This window comes from Callithrix jacchus, chromosome X (genome assembly GCF_049354715.1).
Source record: "Callithrix jacchus isolate 240 chromosome X, calJac240_pri, whole genome shotgun sequence".
NCBI classification, from domain to species: Eukaryota; Metazoa; Chordata; class Mammalia; order Primates; family Cebidae; genus Callithrix; species Callithrix jacchus.
The window spans coordinates 57,572,726-57,598,786 of NC_133524.1; the positions used below are offsets into that span (position 1 = coordinate 57,572,726).

Genomic DNA, 26,061 nt, shown 5'->3' on the forward strand with positions numbered 1-26,061 from the left:
TACTTCCAATTATGTGGTCAATTTTAGAGTAGGTGTGATGTGGTGCTGAGAAGAATGTATATTCTGTGGATTTGGGGTGGAGAGTTCTGTATATGTCCACCAGGTTTGCTTGCTCCAGGTCTGAGTTCAAGCCCTGGGTATCCTTGTTGATTTTCTGTCTGGTTGATCTGTCTAGTATTGACAGTGGAGTGTTAAAGTCTCCCACTATTATTGTGTGGGAGTCTAAGTCCTTCTGTAAGTCATTAAGAACTTGCCTTATGTATCTGGGTGCTCCTGTGTTGGGTCCATATATGTTTAGGATCGTTAGCTCTTCTTGTTGTATCGATCCTTTTACCATTATGTAATGGCCTTCTTTGTCTCTTTTGATCTTTGTTGCTTTAAAGTCTATTTTATCAGAGATGAGAATTGCAACTCCTGCTTTTTTTTGCTTTCCATTAGCTTGGTAAATCTTCCTCCATCCCTTTATTTTGAGCCTTTGTGTATCCTTGCATGTGAGATGGGTTTCCTGGATACAGCACACTGATGGGTTTTGGATTTTTATCCAATTTGCCAGTCTGTGTCTTTTGATTGGTGCATTTAGTCCATTTACATTTAGGGTTAATATTGTTATGTGTGAATTTGATACTGCCATTTTGATTTTAAGTGGCTGTTTTGCCTGTTAGTTGTTGTAGATTCTTCATTATGTTGAAGCTCTTTAGCATTCAGTGTGATTTTGTAATGGCTGGTACTGATTGATGATCCTTTCTATGTGTAGTGCTTCTTTTAGGAGCTCTTGTAAAGCAGGCCTGGTGGTGACAAAATCTCTGAGTACTTGCTTGTTCGCAAAGGATTTTATTCTTCCTTCACTTCTGAAGCTCAGTTTGGCTGGATATGAAATTCTGGGTTGAAAGTTCTTTTCTTTAAGAATGTTGAATATTGGCCCCCACTCTCTTCTGGCTTGTAGTGTTTCTGCCGAGAGATCTGCTGTGAGTCTGATGGGCTTCCCTTTGTGGGTGACCTGACCTTTCTCTCTGGCTGCCCTTAGTATTCTCTCCTTTATTTCAACCCTGTTGAATCTGACGATTATGTGCCTTGGGGTTGCTCTTCTTGCGGAATATCTTTGTGGTGTTCTCTGTATTTCCTGCAATTGAGTGTTGGCTTGTCTTGCTAGGTGGGGGAAATTTTCCTGGATGATGTCCTGAAGAGTATTTTCCAGCTGGGATTCATTCTCTTCGTCCCCTTCTGGTACACCTATCAAACGTAGGTTAGGTCTTTTCACATAGTCCCACATTTCTTGGAGACTTTGTTCATTCCTTTTTGCGCTTTTTTCTCTGATCTTGGTTTCTCGTTTTATTTCATTGAGTTGGTCTTCGACTTCAGATATTCTTTCTTCTGGTTGGTCAATTCGGCTATTGAAACTTGCGTTTGCTTTGCGAAGTTCTCGTATTGTGTTTTTCAGCTCCTTTAATTCATTCATATTCCTCTCTAAGGTATCCATTCTTGTTATCATTTCCTCGAATCTTTTTTCAAATCTTTTTTCAAGGTTCTTAGTTTCTTTGCATTGATTTAATACATGATCTTTTAGCTCACAAAAGTTTCTCATTATCCATCTTCTGAAGTCTAATTCCGTCATTTCGTCACAGTCATTCTCCGTCCAGCTTTGTTCCCTTGCTGGTGAGGAGTTTTGGTCCTTTCTAGGAGGCGATGTGTTCTGGTTTCGGGTGTTTTCCTCCTTTTTGCGCTGGTTTCTTCCCATCTTTGTGGATTTGTCCGCTGCTTGTCTGCGTAGTTGCTGACTTTTCGTTTGGGTCTCTGAGTGGACACCCAGAATGTTGATGATGAAGTATTTCTGTTGCTTGGTTTTCCTTCTACAAGTCTAGCCCCTTCGCTGTACGACTGTTGAGGTCCGCTCCAGACCCTGCTTGTCTGGGGTGCACCTCTAGTAGCCGTGGCACAGCGAGGGATGCTACCAGTTTCTTTTTCTGCTCTCTTTGTCCCAGGATGATGCCTGCCTAATGACAGTCTTTTGGATATAGAGGGGTCAGGGAGCTGCTTGAGGAGACAGTTTGTACTTTATAGGGGTTTAATTGCTGAGCTGTGCACTCTGTTGTTCTTTCAGGGCTGTTAGGCTGCTATGTTTGATTCTGCTGCAACACAGCTCATTAAACAACCCTTTTTTTTTCTCAAATGCTCTGTGTTGAGGGGTTTGGGCTTTATTTTTGGATGTCCGATCAGGTGTCCTGCCCAGCTCAAAGGCAGACTAGCCACTGTTTGGCTGCCGAGGCTCCACCCTGCTGTTGTGTGATTCGCGCTGTTCCTGCCGGCTCTGCTGTGGTCTCCGCCATGCCCTGCGGCGGAGTCTCTTCGTTGTAGCGTGTTGCCTCAGCAACGGCAGGCTGCGTCAGCAGTGGGTGTGTATCTCAGTAGGGACGGGTTGCCTCGGCAACGGCTGGCTGTGTCAGCAGTGGGCGTGTATCTCAGTTGGGGTGGGTTGCCTCGGCAACGGCTGGCTGCCTCAGCAGTGGGCGTGTATATCAGTTGGGGCAGGTTGCCTCCGTAGTGGTGGACGCCCCTCCCCCACAGAGCGTCTCGGACCGTCTGCCCGGGATAGTTTGAAATCGCGGTTTTGTTCGTCCCACTGGGTATCCCAATTCCTGCAATCCCCTGGTCTGGGCTACTGTGCAAGTCTCGTTCAGTCTCAAGTCCAGCCCTCTCAAGTCTCAGGTTGCCGGTTCAACAAGGCACCCGGACAAGCGCGCCCTGTGGGGATTGCTGGGTAGGGCCGGCCGCCGCCGCCCCGGCTGCCGGCTTCGCCAGGCAGACCTACTGCCTGGCGTCCCGTGTCTTTTTATACTTGGGAGTTTCCCCGTTCTGTGGGCAACAAAGATCAGTCTGGAAATGCAGCACTGACTCACCGTTTGCGAATTCAACGCGGGCTCCAATCCTGGGTTGTTCTCACAGCGCCACCTTGAGTCCCTCCTCTCCAGAATTTTTAATGATTGTCATTCTAACTGGCATGATTTTGTTTCTCAATGTGGTTTTGATTTGCAATTCTGTAATTACCAGTGATGGTGAACATTATTTCATATGTTTGTTGGCTGCATAAGTGTGTTCTTTTGAAAAGTCCCTGTTCATAGTCTTCACCCAATTTTTAATGGGGTTATTTGTTTTGTTCTTGTAAATTATTTTAGTTCTTTGTATTTTGTGGATATCAGCCCTTTGTCAGATGGGTAGCTTGCAAACTTTTTTTTATCTATTCTGTTGGTTGCTGGTTCACTCTAATGATTGATTCTTTAGCTGTGCAGAAGTTCTTCAGTTTCATTAGATCCCATTGGTCTATTTTGACTTTTTTTGCCATTGCTTTTTGTGTTTTAGTTATGAAGTCCTTGTCTATGCCTATGTCCTAAATGGTATTGCCTATGTTTTCTTCTAGGGTTTTTATGGTTTTAGGCCTTATGTTTAAATCTTTAATCCATCTGGAGTTAATTTTTGTATAATGTGTAACCAGTGGATCCAGCTTAAGCTTTCTGTACAAGGTTAGCCAGTATTCCCAACATCATTTATTAAACAAGGAAACCTTTCTTAATAAACTAAGTTTTGATGGAATGTATCACAAAATAATAAAAACTATATATGACAAACCCACAGCCAATATCATACTAAATGGGCAAAAGCTGGAAGAATTCCCTTAGAAGACTGTCACTGGATAAGTGGGCCCTCACTATTCCTATTCAATATAGTATTAGAAGTTCCCGCCAGAGTAATCAAGCAAGAAAAGGAAATAAAGCTTATTTAATTAAAAAAAGGAAGTTAAATTGTCTTTATTTGCAGACAACATGATTGTATATTTAGAAGACCCCATTGTCTCAGCCCAAAATCTCCTTAAGATAATAAGCAACTTCAGAAAACTCTCAGGATACAAAATCAATTTGCAAAAATTGCAAGCTTTCCTATACACCAATAAAAGACATATAGAGAGCCAAATCATGAGCCAACTCCCATTCACAGTTGCTATAAAGAGAATAAAATACCTAGGAATACAGGTAACAAAGAACGTGAAGGACCTTTTCAAGTAAAACTACAAACCACTGCTTAAGGAAGTAAGAGTGGACACAAACAGATGGAAAAACATTCCATGCTCATGGTTAGGTAGAATCAATATTATGAAAATGGCCATACTGCCCAAAGTAATTAATAGATTCAATGCTATCCCCATCAAGCTACCAATGACCTTCTTCACAGAACTGGAATAAACTAACTTAAACTTCATATGGAACGAAAGAGGAGCCCACATCTCCAAGACAATCCTAAGCAAAAAGAACAAAGCTGGAGGCATCACACTATCTGGCTTCAAACTATACTATAAGTCTACAATAATAAAAACAGCATGGTATTGGTACCAAAGCAGAGATACAGACCAATGGAACAGAACAGAGGCCTCTAAAGTTATGCCACACACCTACAGCCATCTGATATTTGACAAACCTGGGAAAATGTAGCATCTTTTTATGATAAACACTCTCAGAAACCTAGGCATGCAAAGAACATGTCTCAATGTAATAAAGTCCACATATAACAAACCCAAATCTAACATCACACTGAATGGAGAAAAGTTGAAAGCATTCTTTTTAAGATCTAGAACAAAACGAGGATGCCCACTTTTACCATTCTTATTCAGCATAGTACTGGAAGTTCTAGCCAGAGCAACCTGGCAAAAGAAAGAAATAAAATCAAAAAAGCAATTCCATTTACAATAGCAAAAAAAAAATAAATTAAGTAGAACTTGTTAATAAATTAACAAGAAGATGAAAGATGTATGCCAGTAAAACCACAAAATACTGATAAAAAATGTATATGACACAAATAAATCAAGAAACATTCCATGCACGTGGATTGGAAGAATTAGTGTAAATAAAATTACCATAGTGCTATAAACAATCTACAGATTTTATACGATTGCAAACATAATATCAGTGTCATTTTTTTTTAAAAAATGTTATTGGATTTTAGGTTTTGGGGTACATGAGCAGAGCATGCAAGACAGTTGCGTAGGAACACACATGGCAGTGTGCTTTTCTTTCCTTCTCCCCTTCACCCACATTTGGCATTTCTCCCCGGGCTATCCCTCCCCACCTCCCCCTCCCACTGGCCCTCCCCTTTTCCCCCCAATAGACCCCAGTGTTTAGTACTCCCCTTTCTGTGTCTATGTGTTCTCATTTATCATCACCCGCCTATGAGTGAGAATATGCGGTGTTTCATTTTCTGTTCTTGTGTCAGTTTGCTGAGGATGACGTTCTCCAGATTCATTCATGTCCCTACAAACAACACAAACTCATCATTTCTGATTGCTGCATAATATTCCATGGTGTATATGTGCCACATTTTTCCAATCCAGTCTATTATCAATGGGCATTTGGGTTGATTCCAGGTCTTTGCTATTGTAAACAGTGCTGCAGTGAACATTCGTGTACATGTGTCCTTATAGTAGAAAAATTTATAGTCTTTTGGATATATACCCAGTAATGGGATTGCTTGGTCAAATGGAATTTCTATTTCTAAGGCCTTGAGGAATCGCCACACTGTCTTCCACAATGGTTGAACTAATTTACACTCCCACCAACAGTGTAAAAGTGTTCCTTTTTCTCCACATCCTCTCCAGCATCTGTTGTCTCCAGATTTTTTAATGATCGCCATTCTAACTGGCGTGAGATGGTATCTCAGTGTTGTTTTGATTTGCATCTCTCTGATGACCAGTGACGATGAGCATTTTTTCATATGATGGTTGGCCTCATATATGTCTTCTTTCGTAAAGTGTCTGTTCATATCCTTTGCCCACTTTTGAATGGGCTTGTTTGTTTTTTTCCTGTAAATCCGTTTGAGTTCTTTGTAAATTCTGGATATCAGCCCGTTGTCAGATGGGTAAACTGCGAAAATTTTTTCCCATTCTGTTGGTTGCCGATCCACTCTAGTGACTGTTTCTTTTGCCGTGCAGAAGCTGTGGAGTTTCATTAGGTCCCATTTGTCTATTTTGGCTTTTGATGCCAATGCTTTTGGTGTTTTGTTCATGAAGTTCTTGCCTACTCCTATGTCCTGGATAGTTTTGCCTAGATTTCCTTCTAGGGTTTTTATCGTGCCAGGTCTTAGTTTTAAGTCTTTAATCCATCTGGAGTTAATTTTAGTGTAAGGTGTCAGGAAGGGGTCCAGTTTCTGCGTTCTGCACATGGCTAGCCAGTTTTCCCAACACCATTTGTTAAAGAGGGAATCCTTTCCCCCTTGCTTGTTTTTGTCAAATTTATCAAACATTGTATAGTTGTACATATGTTGTGTTGCCTCTGGTGCCTCTGTTTTGTCCCATTGGTCTACATCTCTGTTTTGGTACCAGTACCATGCTGTTTTGATGACTGTAGCCTTGTAGTATAGTTTGAAATCCGGTAGTGTGATGCCCCCCGCCGTGTTCTTCTTGCTTAGAATTGACTTAGCTATGCGGGCTCTCTTTTGGTTCCATATGAAGTTCATGGTGGTTTTTTCCAGTACTGTGAAGAAAGTCGATGGTAGCTTGATGGGGATAGCGTTGATTCTGTCAATTACCTTGGGCAGTATAGCCATTTTCACGATATTAGTTCTTTTAATCTTTGTTGCTTTAACGTCTATTTTATCAGAGATGAGAATTGCAACTCCTGCTTTTTTTGCTGTCCATTTTCTTGGTAAATCTTCCTCCATCCCTTTATTTTGAGCCATTTTGTATTCTGGCATGTGAGATGGGTGTCCTGGATACAGCACACTGATGGGTTTTGTTTTTTTTTTTTTTCCAGTTTGCCAGTCTGTGTCTTTTGATTGGTGCATTTAGTCCATTTATATTTAGGGTTAATATTGTTATGTGTAATTTTGATACTGCCATTTTGATGCTAGCTGGCTGTTTTGCCCATTAGTTGATGCAGATTCTTCATTATGTTGATGCTCTTTAGCATTTAGTGCTGGTTGTTCCTTTCTATATGTAGTGGCTCTTTTAGGAGCTCTTGTAAAGCAGGCCTGGTGGTGACAAAATCTCTGAGTACTTGCTTTTTCGCAAAGGATTTTATTTTTCCTTCACTTACGAAGCTCGGTTTGGCCGGATATGAAATTCTTGGTTGAAAGTTCTTTTAATTCAGGATGTTGAATTTTGGCCCCTACACTCTTCTGGCTTGCAGAGTTTCTGACGAGAGATCTGATGTGAGTCTGATGGGCTTCCCATTGTGGGTGACCTGACGTTTTTCTCTGGCTACCCTTAGTATTTTCTTTTTTATCTCAACCCTATTTAATCTGAGGATTATGTGACTTGGGTTGGCTCTTATTGCAGAATATCTTTGTGGTGTTCTCTGTATTTCCTGAATTTGATAGTTGGCCTGCCTTGCTAGGTGGGGGAAATTTTCTTGGATAATATTCTGAAGAGCATTTTCCAGCTTGGATTCATTCTCTTCGTCACATTCTGGTACACCTATCAAACGTAGGTTAGGTCTCTTCACATAGTTCCACATTTCTTGGAGACTTTGTTCATTCCTTTTTGCGCTTTTTTCTCTAATCTTGGTTTCTCGTTTTATTTCATTGAGTTGATTTTCGACTTCTGATATTCTTTCTTCTGCTTGGTCAATTCGGCTGTTGCAACTTGTGCATGCTTGTGAAGTTCTTGTATTGTGTTTTTCAGCTCCTTCAATTCATTCATATTCCTCTCTAAGTTATCCATTCTTGTTATCATTTTCTTGAATCTTTTTTCAAGGTTCTTAGTTTCTTTGCATTGATTTAGAACATGTTCTTTTACCTCACAGAAGTTTCTCATTACCCACCTTCTGAAGTCTAATTTCATCATTTCATCACAGTCATTCTCTGCCCAGTTTTGTTCCCTTGCTGCTGAGGAGTTTTGGTCCTTTCTAGGAGGCGAGGTGTTCTGGTTTCGGGTGTTTTCCTCCTTTTTGAGCTGGTTTCTTCCCATCTTGGTGGATTTATCCATCTGTCGTCTGTGTAGTTGCCGACTTTTCAATTGGGTCCCTGAGTGGATGCCCAGGTTGTTGATGATGAGGTCTTTCTGTTACTTGGTTTTTCTTCTACCAGTGTAGCCCTTCTGCTATACGACTGCTGAGGTCCACTCCACGCCCTTCTTGTCTGGGATACACCTGTAGCAGCTGCAAAATTGTGAGGGATGCTACCAGTTTGTTTCTCTGCCTTCTTTGTCTCAGAATGGTGCCCGTTTAATGTCAGTATGATCAGTCCTTCTTGAGGTGACTCTGGATATAGAGGGGTCAGGGAGCTGCTTGAGGAGACAGTCTTTACTTTATAGGAGCTCAAGTGCTGAGCTGTAAGCTCCGTCGTTCATGCAGGGCTGTTAAGCAGGTGCATTTAATTCTGGTGCAGCACAAGTCTTAGAACCGCCTTTTTTCCTCAGATGCTCTTTCTCGGGGCAGTTGGGGCTTTCTTTATGAGTGACCATGGCACTACCCTGCCCAGCTAGGAGGCAGTCTATTCACTATTTGCCTGCCTAGGCTCCGCCCTGCTGATGTGGTGTGGGCCCTGTTGCTGCAAGCTCTGCCCTGCAGCCACGGGCTCCATGGCAGGCTCCGCCCTGCTGCCCCCAGCTCCGCCCTGCAGTGAACTCTCTCGGTTATGGCGTGTTGCCTCGGCAACAGCAGGCTGCGTCAAAAATGAAAGTGTACCTCCGTAGGGGCGGATATCCTCAGTAATGAACGCACCTCCCCCAACGAGCTGCACCATCCTGGGTTCAGCTGTGCTCGCAGTGAAAATCTCCACCCAGAGCGTTTTGAGATGCCATTCTGTTTGTCCCTGTGGGGGAGAACCCCGCCGAGCCCGCTCTCCTGGCCCCCTGCCTGAGAGCACCTTTCTTTTTTTTTTTTTAAGGTGAATGGAAGGCTCTCTCCCAGGTGTTTTACTCGCCCGCTGTTAGAGCACTGGAATCTGTGTTATTTCCCATGCAGCTAGCCAATGCACTGGCTCAAACGCAACTCCCCAGGAATCTCCTGGTTTGGCTCACTGTCCAAGTCCTGTTTAATTAGATGGATATGCTAAACTGCCCTCCCAAATCTCAGATTGCCAGTTTAGCAGGGCACCCGGGCCTGTGTGTTTTGTGAGGATATTTGGGGAGTGCCTGCGCTGCAGTGTCAGCTGAAGCGGCAGCGACAACCGAACCGGCTCCACTTGCATCCCATATTTTTCCTACACCTGGGACTTTCCCCGTTCTGTGGGCAACAAATATCCATCTGGAAATGTGGCTTTGTCTCATCCTGTGAGTATTCGCTGAGAGATGTGATCCCGAGTTGTTCTTACTGCGCCATCTTGAAAACCCCCGCTCTGTATGTAAATTTTAAGAGTGATTTCTAATTCTTTAAAAAATGACACTGGGGAGGAGGACTCAAGATGGCGCTGTGAGAACAACCCAGGATTGGAGCTCTCGTTGAATTCGCAAAGAGGTGAGTCTGAGCTGCATTTCCAGATTGATCTTTGTTGCCCACAGAATGGGGAAACTCCCAAGCATAAAAAAGACACGGGACGCCAGGCAGTAGGTCTGCCTGGCGAAGCCGGCAGCCGGGGTGGCGTCGGCCGGTCCTACCCAGCAATCCACTCAGGGCACGCTTGTCTGGGTGCCCTGTTGAACCAGCAACCTGAGACTTGAGACTTGAGAGGGCTGGACTTGAGACTGAACGAGACTTGGACAGTAGGCCAGCCCATGGTATTGCAGGGACAGATCGTTTGGGATACCCAGTGGGACGAACAAAACCGCGATTTCAAACTATCCTGAGAAGATGGTCAGAGACGCTCTGTGGGGGGGGGCGTCCACCACTACCGAGGCAACCCGTCCCTACTGAGATACACGCCCACTGCTGACGCAGCCTGCTATTGCTGAGGCAACCCGTCCCTAGTGAGATACACGCGCACTGCTGACGCAGCCTGCTGTTGCTGAGGCAACACGCTACAACGAAGAGACTCCACCGCAGGGCGTGGCGGAGACCACAGCAGAGCCTGCAGGAACAGAGCAAATTACACAACAGCAGGGCGGAGCCTCGGCAGCCAAACAGTGGCTAGTCTGCCTTCTAGCTGGGCAGGACACCTCAACGGACATCGAAAAATAAAGCCCGAAACCCCAACACAGAGCATTTGAGAAAAAAAGGGATTTTTTAATGAGCTCTGTTGCAGCAGAATCAAACATAGCAGCCTAACAGCCCTGAATGAACAACAGAGCTCACAAATCAGCAATTGAGCTCCAAAAAAGTACAGAGTGTCTCCTCTAGCAGCTCCCTGACCCCTCTATACCCAAAAGACTGACATTTGGCAGGCATCATCCTGGGACAAAGATAGCAGAAAAAGAAACGGGTGGCATCCCTCACTGTGCCACAGCTGCTAGTGATGCACCCCAGACAAACAGGGCCTAAAGTGGACCTCAGCAGTTGTACAGTGAAGGGGCTAGGCTGGTAGAAGGAAAACCAAGTAACAGAAACACTTCATCATCAACAATCTGGGTGTACACTCAGAGACCCAATCAAAAAGTCAGCAACTACGCTGACGACAAGTGGATAAACCCACAAAGATGGGAAGAAACCAGCGAAAAAAGGAGAAAAACACCCGAAACCAGAACACTTCGCCTCCTAGAAAGGACCAAAACTCCTCACCAGCAAGGGAGCAAAGCTGGATGGAGAATGACTGTGACGAAATGACGGAATTAGAGTTCAGAAGGTGGATAATGATAAACTTTTGTGAGCTAAAAGAACATGTATTAAAACAATGCAAAAAAACTAAGGAACTTACAAAAAGATACGAGTAAATGATAAAAAAAAATTGGATAACTTAGAGAGGAATATGAATGAATTAAAGGAGCTGAAAAACACAATACGAAAACTTTGCGAAGCATGCACAAATTCAATAGCCGAATTGACCAAGCAGAAGAAAGAATATCTGAAGTCGAAGACCAACTCAATGAAATTAAACGAGAAACCAAGATCAGAGAAAAAAGCGCAAAAAGGAATGAACAAAGTCTCCAAGAAATGTGGGACTATGTGAAAAGACCTAACCTACGTTTGATAGGTGTACCAGAAGAAGACGAAGAGAATGAATCAAAGCTGGAAAATACTCTTCAGGACATCATCCAGGAAAACTTCCCCCAACTAGCAAGACAGGCCAACACTCAAATGCAGGAAATACAGAGAACATCACAAAGATATTCCGCAAGAAGAGCAACCCCAAGGCACATAATCATCAGATTGAACAAGGTTGAAATAAAGGAGACAATATTAAGGGCAGCCAGAGAGAAAGGTCGAGTTACCCACAAAGGGAAGCCCATCATACCCACAGCAGATCTCTTGGCAGAAACACTACAAGCCAGAAGAGAGTGGGGGCCAATATTCAACATCCTTAAAGAAAAGAACTTTCAACCCAGAATTTCATATCCAGCGAAACTGAGCTTCAGAAGTGAAGGAAAAATACAATCCTTTGCGAACAAGCAGGTACTCCGAGATTTTGTCACCACCAGGCCTGCTTTACAAGAGCTCCTAAAAGAGGCACTCCACATAGAAACGAACAACCAGTACCAGCCATACCAAAATCACACTAAAGTGTAAAGAGCATCAACATAATGAAGAATCTACAGCAACTAACAGGCAAAACAGCCATTTAGGATCAAAACGGCAGTATCAAATTCACACATAACAATATTAACCCTAAATGTAAATGGACTAAATGCACCAATCAAAAGACACAGACTGGCAAACTGGAAAAAAAAAAAAACAAAACCCATCAGTGTGCTGTATCCAGAAAACCCATCTCACATGCAAGGATACACAAAGGCTCAAAATAAAGGGATGGAGGAAGATGTACCAAGCAAATGAAGAGCAAAAAAAAGCAGGAGTTGCAATTCTCATCTCTGATAAAATAGACTTTAAAGCAACAAAGATCAAAAGAGACAAAGAAAGCCATTACATAATGGTAAAAGGATCGATACAACAAGAAGAGCTAACGATCCTGAACATATATGGACCAAATGCAGGAGCACCCAGATACATAAGGCAAGTTCGTAATGACTTACAAAGAGACTTAGACTCCCACACAATAATAGTGGGAGACTTTAACACTCCACTGTCAATATTAGACAGATCAACCATACAGAAAATCAACAAGGATATCCAGGGCTTGAACTCAGACCTGGAGCAAGCAAACCTGATAGACATTTACAGAACTCTCCACCCAAATCCACAGAATATACATTCTTCTCAGCACCACATCACACCTACTCAAAAATTGACCACATAATTGGAAGTAAAGCACTGCTCAACAAATGCAAAACAACTGAAATCATAACAAACAGCCTCTCAGACCATAGTGTAATCAAGTTAGAACTCAGAATACAGAAACACACCCAGAACCGCACAGCTTCATGGAAACTGAACAACTGGCTCTTGAATGTTGACTGGGTAAACAATGAAATGAAGTCAGAAATAAAGAAGTTATTCAAAACCAATGAGAATGAAGACACAACATGCCAGAACCTCTGGGACACATTTAAAGCAGTCTCTAGAAGAAAGTATATAGCAATAAGTGCCCATATGAGGAGAATGGAGAGATCCAAAATTGACACCCTATCGTCAAAATTGAAAGAGCTAGAGGAGCAAAATCAAAAAAACTCAAAACCCAGCAGAAGACAAGAAATAACTAAGATCAGAGCTGAGCTGAAGGAGACTGAGACACGAAACACCCTTCAAAAAATCAATAAATCAAAGAGCTGGTTTTTTGAAAAGATCAAGAAAATAGACAGACCACAAGCCAGATTGATTAAAAAGAAAAGAGAGAACAACCAAATAGATGCAATAAAAAATGATAAAGGGGAAATCACCACAGATTCCACAGAAATTCAAACCATCATCAGAGAATATTACAAACAACTCTATGCACATAAACTAGTAAACCTGGAAGAAATGGATAAATTCCTGGACTCCTGTGTCCTCCCAAGCCTAAACCAGGAGGAAGCTGAAACTATGAATAGACCAATTACAAGGTCAGAATTCGAGGCAGCAATTAAGAGCCTACCACACAAAAAAAAGCCCACGTCCAGAGGGGTTCACAGCCGAATTCTACCAGACACACAAAGAGGAGCTGGTACCATTCCTTCTGAAACTATTCCAAATAATCCAAAAAGAGGGAATCCTTCCCAAATTATTTTACGAGACCAACATCATCCTGATACCAAAACCCGGCAGAGACGCAACAAGAAAAGAAAACTTCACGCTAATATCCATGATGAACATAGATGCAAAAATCTTCAATAAAATATTGGCAAGCCGAATGCAACAGCCAATCAAAAAACTTATTCACCATGATCAAGTAGGATTCATCCCGGGGATGCAAGGCTGGTTCACCATACGCAAGTCCATCAACGTAATTCATCACATAAACAGAACCAAAAACAAAAACCACATGATTATCTCAATTGACGCAGAGAAGGCATTTGACGAAATTCAACAGCCCCTTATGCTAAAAGCCCTCAATAAACTCGGTATCGATGGAACGTATCTCAAAGTAATAAAAGGTATTTATGACAAACCAACAACCAATATCATATTTTATGGGCAATAACTGGAAGCATTCCCTTTGAAATCTGGCACTAGACAAGGATGCCCTCTTTCACCACTCCTATTCAATATAGTACTGGAAGTTCTAGCCAGAGCATTCCGGCAAGAAAAAGAAATAAAGGGCATCCAAATAGGAAAGGTGGAAGCCAAATTGTCTCTATTTGCAGACGACATGATAGTATACCTAGAAGACCCCATCGCCTCAGCCCAAAAACTCCTGAAACTGATAAGGAACTTCAGCAAAGTCTCAGGATATAAAATCAATGTGCAAAAATCACAAGCATTTGTCTACACAAATAACAGACTTAAAGAAAGCCAAATCAAGAACAAAGTGCCATTCACAATTGCTACAGAAAGAATAAAATACCTTGGAATACAACTCACAAGGAACGTAAGGGACCTCTTTAAGGAAAACTCCAAAACACTGCTGAAGGACATAAGAGAGGACACAAACAGATCGAGAAAAATTGCAAGTTCATGGTTAGGAAGAATTAATATCTTGAAAATGGCTATACTGCCCATAGTAATTTACAGAATCAATGCTATCCCCATCAATCTACCATTGACTTTCTTCACAGAACTCAAAAAGCCACCATGAACTTCATATGGAACCAACAGAGATCCTGCATAGCAAGTCAATTCTAAGCAATAAGAACACAGCGGGGGGCATCACACTACGAGATTTCAAACTATAGTACAAGGCTGCAGTAATCAAAACAGCATGGTACTGGTACCAAAACAGAGATATAGACCAATGGAACAAAACAGAGGCATCGGAGGCAACACAACATATCTACAGCCATACAATCTTTGATAAACCTGACAAAAACAAGCAATGGGGGAAGTATTCCCTGTTTAATAAATGGTGTTGGGAAAACTGGCTAGCCATGTGCAGAAAGCAGAAACTGGACCCCTTCCTGACACCTTACACTAAAATTAACTCCAGTTGGATTAAAGACTTAAACATAAGACCTGGCACCTTAAAAACCCTAGAAGAAAATCTAGGCAAAATCATCCAGGACATAGGAGTAGGCAAGGATTTCATGATGAAAACACCAAAAGCGTTGGCAACAAAAGCCAAAATAGACAAATGGGACCTAATCAAACTCCATAGCTTCTGCATGGCAAAAGAAACAGTCACTAGAGTGAATCGGCAACCAGCAGAATGGGAAAAAATGTTTGCAGTTTACCCATCTGACAAAGGGCTGATATCCAGAATTTACAAAGAACTCAAACAGATTTACAGGAAGAAAACAAGCAAGCCCAATCAAAAATGCGCAAAGCATATGAACAGACACTTTACAAAAGAAGAGATGCATGAGGCCAACAATCATATGAAAAAATGCTAATCATCACCGGTCATTAGAGAGATGTAAATCAAAACCGCATTCAGATACCATCTCATGCCAGTTAGAATGGCGATCATTAAAAAATCTGGAGACAACAGATGCTGGAGAGGATGTGGAGAAAAAGGAACACTTTACAGTGTTGGTGAAAGTCTAAGTTAGTTCAACCATTGTGGAAGACAGTGTGGCGATTCCTCAAGGCCTTAGAAATAGAAATTCCATTTGACCCAGCAATCCCATTTCTGGGTATATATCCAAAGGACTATAAATCGTTCTACTATAAGGACACATGTACACGAATGTTCATTTCAGCACTGTTTACAATAGCAAAGACCTGGAACCAACCCAAATTCCCATCGATGATATACTGGATTGGGAAAATGTGGCACATATACACCATGGAATATTATGCAGCAATCAGAAATGATGAGTTCATGTCGTTTGTAGGGACACGGATGAATCTGGAGAACATCATTCTCAGCAAACTTACACAAGAACAGAAAATGAAATACCGCATATTGTCACTCTTAGGAGGGTGATGAAAAATGAGAACACAGGGACACAGGGATTGGAGTACTAAACACTGGGGTCTATTGGGGAGAAAAGGGGAGGGCCAGCGTGGGGGGAGCTGGGGAGGGATAGCCTGGAAAAAAATGACAAATGTGGGTGAAGGGGAGAAAGGAAGCGAAACACACTGCCATGTGTGTACCAATGCAACTGTCTTGCACGTTCTGCACATGTACCCCAAAACCTAAAATGCAATAAAAAATTTACATACAACCAAAATGGAGACTGAGTTGCCAGAAGCCCAATAGTTCTTAGCAAAAAGAATAAATTTGGATGTTTCACATTACCAATCTTCAAATTATACTATAATGTATAGTAATTAAGAGCATGGTGCCACTATTAAAAAATAGGCTGGATGCAATGGCTCACATGTGTAATGTCAGAGTTTTTGAAGGCCAAGGCAGGCAGATCACCTGAGGTCAGAAGTTCAAGACCACCGTGGGCAACATGGTAAAACTCATCTCCACTAAAATACACTAATTTAGCCCGATGTATGGCCCATACCTTTCGTACCAGCTACTCGTGAGGCTGAGGCAAGAGAATCGCTTGAACCTGGTTAGCAGAGGTTCCAATGTGCTGAAATTATGCCATTGTACATAGACACATAAACCAATGGAATAGAATAGAGAACCCAGAAACAAAGCAACATATTGATAGCCAATATGACATTGACAAAATTGAGAACATACAATTGGGAGAGGATACACTGTTCAATAATTGATGCTGTGACAATTTGATTGCTATATATGGAACAATGAAACTGGATTCCTGGTTTTCACCATATGAAAAAATCAAGTCAAGAGGTATTAAAGTCTTAAATATATGACCTAAGAATATAAAAACAGTAGACAGAAACCTAGAGTAAACTCTTGTGAACATCGGTCTAGCAAAGAATTTAGCACTGAGACCTCAAAAACACAGGTAACACAAACAAAAATCGACAAATAATGCTTAATCTAAAAATATCCTGTGTAGTTAAATAAAAAATCTGCAGAGTGAACAACCTGTATAATGGGAGAAAATGTTTGCAAGCTATGCATTTGATAGTGAATAATACCCAAAATTTACAAGAAAGCTCAGAAAAACATTAAGAATGGAAACCTCAAACAATTTTATTGAAATTTGGGCAAAGGATATGAATAGACATTTTTCAAAAGAAGACATACAAATGGCTCATAGGCAAGTGAACAACTGCTCAAAAATCACTAATCATCAGAGAAATGCAAATTAAATTTACAATGAGATTTTTTTCTTATACCAGAGTGGCTACTATTAAAATGACAAACAATATCAGGTGTTGGCAATCAAGTGGAGAAAGGAAACTGTTACATACTTTTGGTGAAAATGTAAATTAGAACAACTCCTGCAAAAAACAAGATAGAGATTTCCAAATATACTAAAATAGAACTACTGCTCAATCCAGCAGTTTCACTACTGGGTATCATTTTGAAGGAAAAGAAATCAACATATCAAAAAGGCACTGCACTCTGTGTTTACTGCAGGACTACTCACAATAGCCAAAATATGGAATCCACTGAAGTGTTCATCAGTAGATAATTGTCTGAAGAAAATGTGGTATTTGTGAACAAAACATACATTCAGCCACAAAAAACTAATAATATTTTGTCATTTGCAACATGGATGGAACTTGAGGCCATTATCTTACATTAAACAAGTCAGATACAGAAAGACAAGAAGATGTTTTCAATAATTGTGTACACATGGATGTAGCATGAACAATAATAGTTAATGCAGACTCAGAAAGGTGATGTGTTTTGGAGGGGACTGGATTATGCTAAATTATTTAATGGGTACAATATACTTCATTCATGAGATAGATATCTTAAGAGCTCTGACTATACCATTACACAATTTACACATGTAACAAAATTACTCCTTTACCCCATAAGTTTATACAAATAAAAATTGTTGTTGTAGTTATTAATTTTTGATTAATTTGTATTTTAGTCTTCCTATTAAACACATGTGTGGTTTACACATTGCAATTACAGTGTTAATGTATTTTATATTTTTTGGAGTACAAAATATTACCAGTGAGTTTTATATCTCCTCATGATTTCCTGTTGTTTGTTAATTTCATTTTTTTCAGATTGAAAAACTTTCTTTCCCATTTTTTAAAGATAAGTCTGGTGGTTGTGAAATCCCACAGGTTTTGTCTATCTGAGAGTGTGTTTATTTCTCCTTCATGGTTGATGGATAATTTCACTCAATATAATAATCTAGTTTGGAAGTTTATTTTCCTTCAGTACACTGAATATGTCTTCTCACTTTCTCCTGGCCTCTAAGGTTTTCATTGGGAAACCTACTGCCAGATGTCTCAGAGCATCTTTATTTGTTACTTGCTACATTTTATGCTGCTTTTAGCATCTTTTCTTTATCCATGATTTTCTAGAGTTTGACTAATATTTTCCTTGAGATAGTCTTATTTGGGTTGAATCTTCCTGGTGTTTTATGATCTTCTTGTAGATGGATAGTTTTGCTTTTTTCTAGGTTTGAAAGTTCAGTTATTATTTTCTTGAATAAAATTTTTACCCTTGTCTCTTTCTCTACATCATTTTTAAGTCCAATTATCTTAGATTTGCCCTTTTGAGACTATTTTATAGATACTGTGGGTGTGTTTTATTCTTTTTTCTCTTCTCACTGATTAATTTTGTTTGTGTTATTTTTATAAATGTAAGGACTATAATTTCGTTACATAAATATATTGCTTAGTGGTAAAGTCTGGGCTTTCATTGTAACCATCGCCTGGATAATGTACCTCGTATTCATTAAGTTATTTCTCATTTCTCACTCCTCTTCAACCCTCCAACTTTTCCAAGTCTCAGATATCTATTATTTCACTAAGGGTGCACATTACTTAGCTCCCACTCGTAATTGAGGACACGAGGTATTTGACTTACTGTTTTTTGTTATTTCCCTCAAGATACTGGCCTCAAGGCCATACATGTTGCTGAAAAATGCACAATTTCTTTCTTTTTATGACAGAATTTTATTCCATTGAATAACTTTTTATACAAGCTGTCTTCAAGCTTACTAATTACTTTTTCTATTTAATTAATGCATTTGAGAGATTCTGATGAATTTTTAGTTTGTCAACTAAATTTTTATTTTTCAGAATTTCTGCTTAACTTTTAAAATTTTAATCTTTTAAAAATTTCTCTGACAGAATTTCAAATTCCTTCTCTGTGTTATCTCTAAGTTCATTAACCTTTTTCAAGACACCTATTTTCAATTCTCTGCCAGACAATTCACATATCTCTGCCACTCCAGAATTGGTCACTGGTGCCTTATTTAGTTCATTTGGTTAAGTTATATTTTTCTGGATGTTTTTGATGCTTATGGACATTTAATAATGTCTGAACATTAAAGAGTTAGGTTTTCTTTTTTAATAGTCAGAGTCAGGACTTGGTTTTATCCATCCTTATTGAAAAGGCTTTCCATGTATTCAAAGAGGATTGAGTGTTGTCCTGTAGGCATATGTTCACTGAATCCATAACAACACTAGGAAACGTCTTAAGCTCAGGAATGCTGCAACTCTTGCCAACTCCTAAAGGTACTGCTTTGTGGGATTGGGTAATATAAGGGAAAACTTTTTGGGTCACCACATAAAATACCTCACTCTCTTCTCTCTCTTTCCCCCAATATGAAGGAGTCTGTTTTCTTGCTGAGTTGTCTAGAATTGGGAAAGGGGTAACATGAGTACCCCTGTGGCCGCTACAGTTGGCAATGTGCTGGTTTAAACATTAAGCTAGCACAGTACTGGGTCTCATACAAGGCTCATGGCAACTAGTGCCTGACTAATGTTTATAGGAGACTCAAGTGCTCTTGAGTCAGAAGGTTGGGAATCCTCCTGGTACTGAGTTCTTTCCTTCAGGATAGTCAATTCGTTTCTGGCTAGAATGGGTCTAGAAAGACCATTCAGAAGCCCTGACCATATCAGGGGCTTCAGGAATCTCCTTGTTGCTTCATTTTACTATAGCTGAACTGGTATGCAAGTTGCAAGGTCAAGTCCTCTGTACTCTTCCCACTTATTTCCCAAAGCCACAGAAGTATCTTCACCAGCTAGACTGCCTAGAGTTAAAGGAAAGATTATGCATACACTGCTTTGGTCACCACAACTGGTGTTGCACTAGGTTGGATGCATCCCAAATCAACTGCCTACAAGGTAACAGTGCAGCTTTAGGGTTTTTCCAAGGACTGTTGTTCTTGTGGCCTGATTGCCACTCATATTTATTTCAGGCCTCAGGCCATGTTAGTCAGCTAGTGGTGGAGCCAGTCAGGACTGATCTCCCACTGGAGCTGAGAATTTTCCTCTCATTCAGAACTGATCTAAATGTTCCCTGCTTTGGTGCCAGCATAATTTTTCTCTGTGTTGCATTGCACTGGGACAGGGCAAGACTGAGTTCCAATGCAAAGTAGCCCATTCATTTTACTCACTGTCCTGTAAGCATACAAATTCTCTTTCAATGAGGTGCCCATGGACAATGTGCAGTGGGGGGTGGGGTTGTTGTAGGCAGTGAAAGACCATTTTACCCGCACTTTTCAATGCCTCTTTAATTGATATTGTTTTAAAACCAGTTATTGTGATTGCTCACTTCATTGGCTCTTATGAATGTGTTTTCTTGTATGTATAGTTGTTTAATTTGGGGTTCTTGCAGGGAGACTGACTGGTGAAGCATTCTATTCAGCAATCCTGCTCTGTTGTCACTTCCCTATAAGAGGTTTATTGAGTTATAATTCACATACCATTCAATGTTCCTATTTAATGCATACAATTTAATGGGTTTTAGCACATTCAGAGTTGTGCAAAAATCATCACAATTTTAGAACACTTTTTTTTTAGACAGTCTCACTCTGTCACCAGACGCCAGGCTGGAGTGCAGTGGCATGACCTTGGCTCACTGCAACCTCCACCTCCTGGGTTCAAGCAATTCTCCTGCCTCAGCCTCCTGAGTAGCTGGGACTACAAAAGTGTGCCACCACGCCCAGCTATTTTTTTTGTATTTTTAGTAGAAATGGGATTTCACCATGTTGGCCAGGATGGTCTCGATTTCATGACCTCATGATCTGTCCACCTCGGCCTTCCAGAGTCCTGGGATTACAGGTGTGAGCCACTGTGCCTGGCCTAGAACACTTTTATCATTCCTAAAAAAACTTCATTCTCATTATCAGTCACTCTACAATCCACTCGCCCCTCCACACTCTTAAGCAACCAAGAATCTACTTTCTGTCTCAATAGATTTGATTATTCTGGATATTTCATGCAAAAAGACTCACACATGTGTGATGTCTTGTTACTGGCTTTTTAACTAGGCACAATATTTCAAGTTTTATCTATATTGCATTATCTATCAGTACTTAATTATTTAGTGTGGCTGAATAATATTTTATTGCATCAATGAATTTTATTTATGTACTTATCAATTGACTGGTATTGGCTATTAAGAATAATCCCACTATAAAACTTTTATAGATGTTTTTGTCCTAACAATAATATTTTGAGAAAATACTCTTGTATTTTATTTCTTGTCTTTATCTCAGGAACCCATAAAATTTGTGGATTTGCTTGGTGACCATGGGAAACATGTAACTCCTCTGTGGGAGTTGATCAAATGGTGCCTGGGTCTGTCAGTGTACACCATCCCTTCCATTGGTATGTAAATAATCTTCTACCTAAACCAGTTTTTTGTCCTGTAATATTTCTATAAAAGTGTTTGAAAAAAAGCCCCATGCAAGTCCAAAATCCAGCAGGGCAGTGAAATCTTAAAGCTTCAGAATGATCTCCTTAGACCCCATGTCTCACATTCTGGTCACACTGATGCAAGAAGTGGGTTCCCATAGTCTTGGGCAGCTCCGCCCCATGGCTTTGCAGAATATAGCCTTCCTCCCAGTGACTTTCATGTGTTGGCATTGAGTGTCTGCAGCCCTTCCAGGTGTACTGTGCAAGTTGCCAGTGGATCTACCATTCTGGGGTCTGGAGGACATGGTCCTACTCTCACAGCTCCAGTAGGCAGTGCTTCATTGGAGACTCTGTGTGAGGGCTTCAACCCCACATTTTTCTTCCGCACTGCCATAGCAGAGGTTCTCTATAAGGGACTTGTACCTTCAGCACACCTCTGACTGGTCAGTCAGGCATTTCCATACATCCTCTAAAATCTAGGCAGAGGTTCCCAAATCTCAATTCTTGCTTTATGTTCACCCACAGGCCCAACACCATGTGGAAGCCACCAAGGAATGGGGCCTGCATCTTTGGAAGCAATGACCTGAGCTCAATATTGGCCCCTGTTAGCCATAGCTCTAGCCATGGCTAGAGGGGCTTGGATGCAGGCACCAATTCCCTGGACTGCACACAGCAGTGGGGCCCTGGGCCTGGCCCATAAAACCATTTTTTTCCTGTTAGGCAAGATCATCTTTCCTACTCTTTTAATCCTCTGACCCTGCACTGTTCTGTCAGAGGCTTCTGAGCTTGTGATGGAAGGGGCTGCCACAAAGGTCTCTGACATGCCCTGGAAACATTTTTCCCACTGTCTTGAAGATTAACATTTGGCTCTTCCTTACTTATGCAAATTTCTGTAGCTGCCTTGACTTTTTCCTTAGAAAACGCTTTCTTTTCTTCTTTTTCTATTTATCCTCAGGCTGCAAATTTTCCAAACTTTTTTTTTGTTTCCCCTTTCTAAGGGTCTCATTCTGATGTCTGGGCTGGAGTGGAGTGGGGCAATCATGATTCTTAGCATCAACCTCCTGGGCTTAAGAAATCTGGGACTGCAGGGGTTCACCACCACACCTGTCTAATTTTTGTATTTTTAGTAGAAATGGTGTTTCATCATATTTCCAAAGTTGGTCTTAAACTCCTGGGTTCAAGTGATCTGCTGGTCCTTGTCTCACAAAGTGCTGGGATTACAGGCATGAGCCACTGTGCCCAGCTATAATGGGTTTTTAATAATGTAAACAATACTTATGATACACTATGCTGTAGCAGAGGCTAAAAATTTTATATGTAGCATTACTGAAACAAATTAGAAGGAGTTAAATGATTGACAATGGTTGGTAAGATTATAAAGTATTTTTTTCATTGCTTTCTTACTTTCTCACTTTCTCAGTGTTCTATAATGAGCATATATTACTTGAATAAGATAAAGAACACTAGAAATTAAAATAAAGTTTATTACTTTAATTTTATATGTGTTATTATTCTGTAGGACTGGCTTTGTTGGAAGAAAAGCTCAAATACAACAATGAGAAATACCAAAAGTTTAAGGCAGTGGAACAAAGTCTGCGTAAAGAGCTGGTGGAGATGCTAGGTGATGATGGTGTGTTCTTATACCCCTCACATCCCACAGTGGCACCTAAGCATCATGTTCCTCTGACACGGCCTTTCAACTTTGCTTACACAGGTACAAAATTGTATTTCTTGCATTCTATAAATCCTGAAGAGACAGAGATGTATATTTTTAAAAAGAACCATAATTTTCTTTTGCAGTTGGACAAGTTTTAAACATGCAGGTATAAAAATGCCGTCTGATTGAAAACTCCAAAAAACAGTTGCTAATGTCATATGTGAAAGATACTTTGCCAATATCTGATCTGCCCACAAGAATTCTACAAGTGCATATGAGTATTTACATTTTACAGAACTGTGGCTCAGGGAGTTTCAACCACTTGTCTTCTTTTTTTTTTTTAATTTTTTATTGGATTATAGGTTTTGGGGTACATGAGCAGAGCATGCAAGACAGTTGCGTAGGTACACACATGGCAGTGTGCTTTCTTTTCTTCTCCCCTTCACCCATATTTGGCATTTCTCCCCAGGCTATCCCTCCCGACCTCCCCCTCCCACTGGCCCTCCCCTTTTCCCCCCAATAGACCCCAGTGTTTAGTACTCCCCTTTCTGTGTCCATGTGTTCTCAATTTTCATCACCCACCTATGAGTGAGAATATGCGGTGTTTCATTTTCTGTTCTTGTGTCAGTTTGCTGAGGATGACGTTCTCCAGATTCATCCATGTCCCTACAAACGACACAAACTCATCATTTCTGATTGCTGCATAATATTCCATGGTGTACATGTGCCACATTTTTCCAATCCAATCTATTATCAATGGGCATTTGGGTTGATTCCAGGTCTTTGCTATTGTAAACAGTGCTGCAATGAACATTCGGGTACATGTGTCCTTATAGTAGAACGATTTATAGTCTTTTGGATATATACCCAGTAATGGGATTGCTGGGTCAAATGGAATTTCTATTTCTAAGGCCTTGAGGAATCGCCACACCGTCTTCCACAATGGTTGAACTAATTTACACTCCCACCAACAGTGTAAAAGTGTTCCTTTTTCTCCACATCCTCTCCAGCATCTGTTGTCTCCAGATTTTTTAATGATCGCCATTCTAACTGGCGTGAGATGGTATCTCAATGTGGTTTTGATTTGCATCTCTCTGATGATCAGTGACGATGAGCATTTTTTCATATGATTGTTGGCCTCATATATGTCTTCTTTCGTAAAGTGTCTGTTCATATCCTTTGCGCACTTTTGAATGGGCTTGTTTGTTTTTTTCCTGTAAATCTGTTTGAGTTCTTTGTAAATTCTGGATATCAGCCCTTTGTCAGATGGGTAAACTGCAAAAATTTTTCCCATTCTGTTGGTTGCCGATCCACTCTAGTGACTGTTTCTTTTGCCGTGCAGAAGCTGTGGAGTTTCATTAGGTCCCATTTGTCTATTTTGGCTTTTGTTGCCAATGCTTTTGGTGTTTTGTTCATGAAATCCTTGCCTATTCCTATGTCCTGGATAGTTTTGCCTAGATTTCCTTCTAGGGTTTTTATGGTGCCAGGTCTTACGTTTAAGTCTTTAATCCATCTGGAGTTAATTTTAGTGTAAGGTGTCAGGAAGGGGTCCAGTTTCTGCTTTCTGCACATGGCTAGCCAGTTTTCCCAACACCATTTGTTAAACATGGAATCCTTTCCCCATTGCTTGTTTTTGTCAGGTTTATCAAAGATTGTATAGTTGTATGTATGTTGTGTTGCCTCCGGTGCCTCTGTTTTGTTCCATTGGTCTATATCTCTGTTTTGGTACCAGTACCATGCTGTTTTGATTACTGTAGCCTTGTAGTATAGTTTGAAATCCGGTAGTGTGATGCCCCCCGCTGTGTTCTTTTTGCTTAGAATTGACTTGGCAATGCGGGCTCTCTTTTGGTTCCATATGAAGTTCATGGTGTTTTTTTCCAGTCCTGTGAAGAAAGTTGATGGTAGCTTGATGGAGATAGCGTTGATTCTGTAAATTACTTTGGGCAGTATAGCCATTTTCACGATATTAATTCTTCCTAACCATGAACATGGAATGTTTCTCCATCTGTTTGTGTCCTCTCTGATTTCGCTGAGCAGTGGTTTGTAGTTCTCCTTGAAGAGGTCTCTTACGTTCCTTGTGAGTTGTATTCCAAGGCATTTTATTCTTTTTGTAGCAATTGCGAATGGCAGTTCGCTCTTGATTTGGCTTTCTTTAAGTCTGTTATTGGTGTAGACGAATGCTTGTGATTTTTGCACATTGATTTTATATCCTGAGACTTTGCTGAAGTTGCTTATCAGTTTCAGGAGTTTCTGGGCTGAGGCAATGGGGTCTTCTAGGTATACTATCATGTCGTCTGCAAATAAAGACAGTTTGGCTTTCACCTTTCGTATTTGAATACCCTTTATTTCTTTTTCTTGCCTGATTGCTCTGGCTAGAACTTCCAGTACTATATTGAATAGGAGTGGTGAAAGAGGGCATCCTTGTCTAGTGCCAGATTTCAAAGGGAATGATTCCCGTTTTTGTCCATTCAGTATGATATTGGCTGTTGGTTTGTCATAAATAGCTTTTATTACTTTGAGATACGTTCCATCGATACCGAGTTTATTGAGGGTTTTTAGCATAAAGGGCTGCTGAATTTTGTCAAATGCCTTCTCTGCGTCAATTGAGATAATCATGTGGTTTTTGTTTTTGGTTCTGTTTATGTGGTGAATTACATTGATAGACTTGCGTATGTTGAACAGCCTTGCATCCCCGAAATGAATCCTACTTGATCATGATGAATAAGTTTTTTGATTTGCTGTTGCAATCGGCTTGCCAATATTTTATTGAAGATTTTTGCATCTATGTTCATCATGGATATTGGCCTGAAGTTTTCTTTTCTCATTGGGTCTCTGCCGAGTTTTGGTATCAGAATGATGTTGGTCTCATAAAATGATTTGGGAAGGATTCCCTCTTTTTGGATTGTTTGAAATAGTTTTAGAAGAAATGGTGCCAGCTCTTCCTTGTGTGTATGGTAGAATTCGGCTGTGAACCCGTCTGGACCTGGGCTTTTTTTGTGTGGTAGGCTGTTAATTGCTGCCTCAACTTCAGACCTTGTTATTGGTCTATTCATAGTTTCAGCTTCCTCCTGGTTTAGGCTTGGGAGGACACAGGAATCCAGGGATTTGTCCATTTCTTCCAGGTTTACTAGTTTATGCTCATAGAGTTGTTTGTAATATTCTCTGATGATGGTTTGAATTTCTGTGGAATCTGTGGTGATTTCCCCTTTA

At 40.8% G+C, this 26,061-nt stretch overlaps 1 protein-coding gene across 3 annotated transcripts in view; it reads left to right on the forward strand.

Moving 5' to 3' along the window:
- Positions 1-26,061, forward strand: part of FAAH2 (fatty acid amide hydrolase 2) — a 297,578-nt gene that overhangs the window by 212,925 nt on the left and 58,592 nt on the right. For all 3 annotated transcript variants that reach the window (XM_078362584.1, XM_078362586.1, XM_078362585.1), the window contains 2 exons: positions 21,056-21,167; positions 22,714-22,908. In XM_078362584.1, coding sequence (XP_078218710.1) covers positions 21,056-21,167; positions 22,714-22,908 — 307 coding nt within the window. The remainder of the gene's footprint in view (positions 1-21,055; positions 21,168-22,713; positions 22,909-26,061) is intronic.